General features: G+C 33.0%; 2 protein-coding genes across 4 annotated transcripts in view; both read left to right on the top strand.

The window, feature by feature from the left end:
- Positions 1-1328, top strand: part of csgalnact1b (chondroitin sulfate N-acetylgalactosaminyltransferase 1b) — an 8682-nt gene extending 7354 nt beyond the window's left edge. Inside the window, exons 7-8 of the mRNA XM_016517943.1 lie at positions 902-983; positions 1048-1328. Coding sequence (XP_016373429.1) covers positions 902-983; positions 1048-1328 — 363 coding nt within the window. The remainder of the gene's footprint in view (positions 1-901; positions 984-1047) is intronic.
- Positions 1329-3965: 2637 nt separating this feature from the next.
- The window catches only part of LOC107712504 (phospholipid phosphatase 1-like), a 7282-nt gene continuing 4788 nt past the window's right edge, over positions 3966-6459 (top strand). For all 3 annotated transcript variants that reach the window (XM_016517776.1, XM_016517794.1, XM_016517785.1), the window contains exons 1-2: positions 3966-4278; positions 5889-6040. In XM_016517776.1, coding sequence (XP_016373262.1) covers positions 4167-4278; positions 5889-6040 — 264 coding nt within the window. In that variant the 5' untranslated portion in view covers positions 3966-4166. The remainder of the gene's footprint in view (positions 4279-5888; positions 6041-6459) is intronic.

Below are 6459 nucleotides of genomic sequence, written 5' to 3'. Positions count from 1 at the left end.
AGATCCTAGCCTACGTCTTGGAATATATAACCCAAATAAGAATTTTTACTAGATATTGTCATCTGAATGAGTAAGTAACAAGTCTGCCACTTTTGTTCTGACCAACTGAGGAAAAAGCATTAAAATAAACCATGCTACCAATGGTGATTAAATCTAACAATCTGTTAATTAGCTCACATCACATCAAACTGTGCAAATTATTATTATTGTTATACTTTGTTCTCAAATTGTTAATGTTCACAACATCAGCATTACGTGACTATGTGTATATAGTGTGTATTAGCGAGTAGATTTCAATTTCTGTACAGTCTAATCTCTAATTGTCATACCATTCGAATTTCATATTAAGAAATTCTTTTAACCACTGAGGAAAAAGCATTAAAATAAACCATGCTACCAATGGTGATTAAATCTAACAATCTGTTAATTAGCTCACATCACATCAAACTGTGCAAATTATTATTATTGTTATACTTTGTTCTCAAATTGTTAATGTTCACAACATCAGCATTGCGTGACTATGTGTATATAGTGTGTATTAGCGATCAGATTTCAATTTCTGTACAGTCTAATCTCTAATTGTCATACCATTCGAATTTCATATTAAGAAATTCTTTTAACCCAAAAACAAATTATTCTTCATGCGAACTGGTTCTCTTTACAATACAAATCTTGTGTAATCTCAGGCTATCTGTAATCAGACGCACATTTAAAACTGGAATATAATTTAATTTAAGTCACATGTATTTCATAAACACATAATCCTTTCTGGATTACAATCCGCCATCAAAATTATGTTATGGTTATGTACTTGCTAAAATATTGATTTCGGATCATTTTTAACCAAAAAAAGTTACGGACTGCAGCTTTAAGTCTTGGGAAAATGTGATTTCTTTGGCAGGTGATCAGGAAAGATTTTGGCTTCTGGAAGGATTTTGACTTTGGGACGACGTGCCAGTACCGATCAGACTTCATCAACACAGGTAATGCAGTGAGATTCTGCTATGTGGTTGAGTTTTCCATGTTTGATCTTCTGTTTCCTCTAAGGTGGATTTTATGTGTCTGTGAAAGGTGGAGCTACAGAAGATGTTCATCTCTACAGGAAGTTCCTCCACAGCAGTCTGATGGTGGTTCGCGCTCCGTCACGCGGCCTGTTTCACGTGTGGCATCCGACCGTCTGTCACGCACATTTATCCAGCGAGACATTTAAACTGTGTTTGCAGGATAAAGCGCTGAACCAGGCGTCTCACAGTCAGCTGGGACAAATCATCTTCCACCAGCAGATCAACAATCATCTGCACAAATACAAACACAATATCAAGTCATGAGGAACAGATCTGACAATTATTCAAAGACAATGATGAAATATGAACTTATATTGAGATATAAATCACTTATTGTGTTTGAGCTGAAGGACACTAATAAGTTCTGTAGAGCTGCTTTACAGCAGAAATTCAATGTATTTCAAAATATTTTTTTTTAATCTCTCACTAGAATGAAACCGAATAGCATTTAAATCTGTTAATTGAACAAAATCGACCAGCATTTCAATCTGTTAATCAAACAAAACAGACCGACATTTAAATCTGTTAATCAAACAAAATCGACTGACATTTAAATAATTTCATTGAACAAAATCAACCAACATTTAAATCTGTTAATCGAACAAAATCAACTGACATTTAAATAAATTTATTTGAACAAAATCAACCAACATTTAAATCTGTTAATCGAACAAAATCAACTAGCATTTAAATCTGTTAATCGAACAAAATCGACCAGCATTTAAATCTGTTAATCGAACAAAATCGACCAGCATTTAAATCTGTTAATCGAACAAAATCAACTAGCATTTAAATCTGTTAATCGAACAAAATCGACCAGCATTTAAATCTGTTAATCGAACAAAATCAACTAACATTTAAATAATTTCATTGAACAAAATCAACCAACGTTTAAATCTGTTAATTGAACAAAACCAACCTACATTTAAATCTGTTAATCAAAAAAAATCAACTGACATTTAAATAATTTAATTGAACAAAACTGACCGACATTTAAATCTGTTAATTGAACAAAACAGACCAAAATTTAAATCTGTTATTCGAACAAAATCGACTGACATTTAAATAATTTTATTGAACAAAATTAACCAACATTTAAATCTGTTAATCGAACGAAATTGACCGATATTTAAATCTGTTAATTGAACAAAATCGACCGATATTTAAATCTGTTAATTGAACAAAATCGACTGACATTTAAATAATTTTATTGAACAAAATTAACCAACATTTAAATCTGTTAATCGAACGAAATTGACCGATATTTAAATCTGTTAATTGAACAAAATCGACCGATATTTAAATCTGTTAATTGAACAAAATCGACTGACATTTAAATCTGTTAATTGAAGAAAACCAACTGAGATTTAAATCTGTAAACCGAAAAAAAAAAATCAACTGACATTTAAATAATTTAATTGAACAAAATCAACCAACATTTAAATCTGTTAATCAAACAAAACCTTTTGACATTAAAATCTGTTTATCGAACAAAATCGACCAACATTCAAATCTGTTAATCGAACAAGCCTAAACAACACTGTTTTCCTGTAATGTGAAGCTGCTTTGAAACATCTGTATTGTATAAATGGCTTTATAAATAAAACTGACTTGACTTCAGTGTGGCCTGTTTATTTTACATGTTAAACAGTGTTTGGAATGTTATGAAACCTGAATGAGAATGCAGAAGCTCTGCTCTATTTTAGGCATCACTGAACGTGACTCTGCGGAGGAAGAGGAAGCGGTGGGTGGAGCCTGTAGATGATTGACAGGCGGAGGGATTGACCTCACCATCATGCGATATGCAGTAACCGGAGATAAAACGGCGACATACCATTTAAATCTGTTAATCGAACAAAATCGACCAGCATTTAAATCTGTTAATCGAACAAAATCAACTGACATTTAAATAATTTCATTGAACAAAATCAACCAACGTTTAAATCTGTTAATTGAACAAAACCAACCTACATTTAAATCTGTTAATCAAAAAAAATCAACTGACATTTAAATAATTTAATTGAACAAAACTGACCGACATTTAAATCTGTTAATTGAACAAAACAGACCAAAATTTAAATCTGTTAATCGAACAAAATCGGCCGACATTTAAATCTGTTAATTGAACAAAACAGACCAAAATTTAAATCTGTTATTCGAACAAAATCGACTGACATTTAAATCATTTAATTGAACAAAATCAGCCAACATTTAAATCTGTTAATCGAAAAAAATCGACCGATATTTAAATCTGTTAATCGAACAAAATCGACTGACATTTAAATAATTTTATTGAACAAAATTGACTGACATTTAAATAATTTTATTGAACAAAATTAACCAACATTTAAATCTGTTAATCGAACGAAATTGACCGATATTTAAATCTGTTAATTGAACAAAATCGACCGATATTTAAATCTGTTAATTGAACAAAATCGACTGACATTTAAATCTGTTAATTGAAGAAAACCAACTGAGATTTAAATCTGTAAACCGAAAAAAAAAAATCAACTGACATTTAAATAATTTAATTGAACAAAATCAACCAACATTTAAATCTGTTAATCAAACAAAACCTTTTGACATTAAAATCTGTTTATCGAACAAAATCGACCAACATTCAAATCTGTTAATCGAACAAGCCTAAACAACACTGTTTTCCTGTAATGTGAAGCTGCTTTGAAACATCTGTATTGTATAAATGGCTTTATAAATAAAACTGACTTGACTTCAGTGTGGCCTGTTTATTTTACATGTTAAACAGTGTTTGGAATGTTATGAAACCTGAATGAGAATGCAGAAGCTCTGCTCTATTTTAGGCATCACTGAACGTGACTCTGCGGAGGAAGAGGAAGCGGTGGGTGGAGCCTGTAGATGATTGACAGGCGGAGGGATTGACCTCACCATCATGCGATATGCAGTAACCGGAGATAAAACGGCGACATACATCGAACCATCGCCATAAAACGCATATGATTCACGGAAACGTGATTAGAGAAGCAGCCGGGTGTTTCTTCGCTCGATGATCAGATTATCTCCAGTTTATGCTTTCGTGATAATAAGTTAAAGAGCTGCATTGTTTTTATCTGATGTAAATAAATGCTCAGTTATAAGTTCCCCAGAGGCTCCAGAAGTGTGTTTGCGGAACTGAGAATGTTCGAGACTAAAGGAATCTTCAGTGTTTGTGTGGACGTCAGCTGCGTGCTGCTCGGTAAGACATTCACAATCACAACAGAAACTCTACAGATGTCTGGCCTGTCTCAGCAGCCGATGAGTTTGCGCAGTAAATCTGCGTTATTATTGTTTCCGCTTGAGATTCTTATGGATCACAATGTATCACTGACGCGCGAACATTGTTTCAGTTCCGCTCTTTGATGAAACATTCATTTCAGAAGCACATCCGTCCATGTATATTACCACGCATACTCATTATAGGTTATTATACACACTTTTATTATTGCTCAGAAACGCATAAGTACGAGCTTGTATCGAGATACAGTTCTTTAGTCTCTTTTATGAGGTGAGATAAAAGTACAGCTGTAAGTGTTCACAGATAAGTTGTGTTTATACTGTAGAAATGGCCCAGCTAACAAAAAGTGCTCTAAGAATGTTTTGTCAATGTTATTTCTAAACCCTTACGAAAATGAACCATGGTTTTACTACAAATAAAACTATTTTGGTTACTATAGTTATTAACCACAAATTAACCATGGTTTTGCTACACTAACCATATAGTTTAACCATGGTGTTTGTAGTAAAACTGTGGTTATGCAAATGGTTATCAATATGCCAAAAAAACCATGGTTACTACACTTATACTACAATAAAACCATGGTTATTTTTCGTAAGGGAATGCTCTCTGAACGTCGTTTTTTTTTAAATAATTTAAAAACATGTTTCTTGGTTATGCAAACGTTAGAGAAAACATTAAGGGAATATTTTGTGTTATCATTTTACAGGTATGTAATAACGTTTAAAAAAACCCCCGTAAAAAAGTAAAAAATTTTAGAAAAAAAAAAAACGTTACATGAATGATGTACGAGCTAACATTTTCTGCAGGTATCAAAAAGGTCTTAAAATTCGCCTAATTAAGGCCTTGAAACGTCTTGAATTCAGAAAGTCGTGGAATTAAATGCAAAAAATTAATGTTGAATTAAGTTGATTTTTCTGAGCCCATTGGCAGATATTTGTTCTTGTTTTAATCAAACTCAACTCATTTTGATCAATTTCTCAGAAAACAAGACTTCTTACTTAACCATTTTGCTGGTCAAGTAAAAGTATCTTGAGTTAAGCATCTTTAGACATTTGCACTGGAAAATTACAAAAGTGACACATTGTGTTTCCTTTGATTTTCTTTTCTAGGTCTTACAAAGGTCTTACATTTACCTTCATAAACCCTGGTTATTAAACAACTTTGAATGAACGTTATATTAATGTTACTGGAAGAACAGTTGTGCATAAATTTGAGCGAACCTTGTCAAAACGTTCTCTGAGAGCTGGGATATTTTTTTCACAATCGTAGATGTTTAAAGCACTTATGCAACATATTCCAGATACTCACTATTAGCTCTATATTATGTGCATTATTAGATCATGCATAGAAATGCTTAAAATGTCTGTGTGCAATGATTGTGTCTCTTCAGCAGAATCTGCACTGAAACATTGTTCTTCTTCAACAACAACATACTAACAAAACAAACATCAACACATAGCCATCTGTTCCTAAAGCGCTGGAACTTCACCATTAATATTCAGTAATATTGATTTGACTGCACTGAAACATCAGATGACAACAAAACTTCTGCTTTGTCTTTGTTGCAGCTGGACTTCCATTTGCGATACTGAATATTCAGCACACGCCATTCAAAAGAGGCTTTTTTTGCAGCGATGACTCCATCAGGTACCCCTTTAAAGAAGATACCATATCCTACCAGTTACTGATGGGAATAATGATTCCATTCGCACTGTTGATGGTAAGTGTTCGGTTGCTTTCTTAACCAGTACTCTTCTTCAGGGCCCGTATTCACAAAACATCTTCAGGCTAAAAGTAGCTCATAACTCGCTGATTTAGGAGAAAATCTTAAAAATAAAGTAAGTAGCTCATAACTCGCTGATTTAGGAGAAAATCTTAAAAATAAGGTGCGTGTCAGTCCTAAATGTAGGACTCCTAAATGTTTGCTCTATCCTTGTTTTCATTAACCAGCTGGGCAAGAAGTAACAGCTGTTCGGTTTTCTTTTACGTTTGTACGTCTTACTATCAGCCATGATTATTCTGCTCTGTTAATAATTAAAAGGATATGTTTATATGCATATCCACTAATTATGAGAAGCACACAGGCTGACAATTAGCTGAACATATACTTGTTTAATTAGTGACACTTAGCCTGCATTT

Source organism: Sinocyclocheilus rhinocerous, unplaced genomic scaffold (genome assembly GCF_001515625.1).
Source record: "Sinocyclocheilus rhinocerous isolate Xijiao unplaced genomic scaffold, SAMN03320098_v1.1 scaffold493, whole genome shotgun sequence".
In the NCBI taxonomy this organism is placed as follows: Eukaryota; Metazoa; Chordata; class Actinopteri; order Cypriniformes; family Cyprinidae; genus Sinocyclocheilus; species Sinocyclocheilus rhinocerous.
The sequence above is the reverse complement of the archived record's forward strand: the minus strand, read 5'-3'. Positions and strand labels throughout refer to the sequence as shown.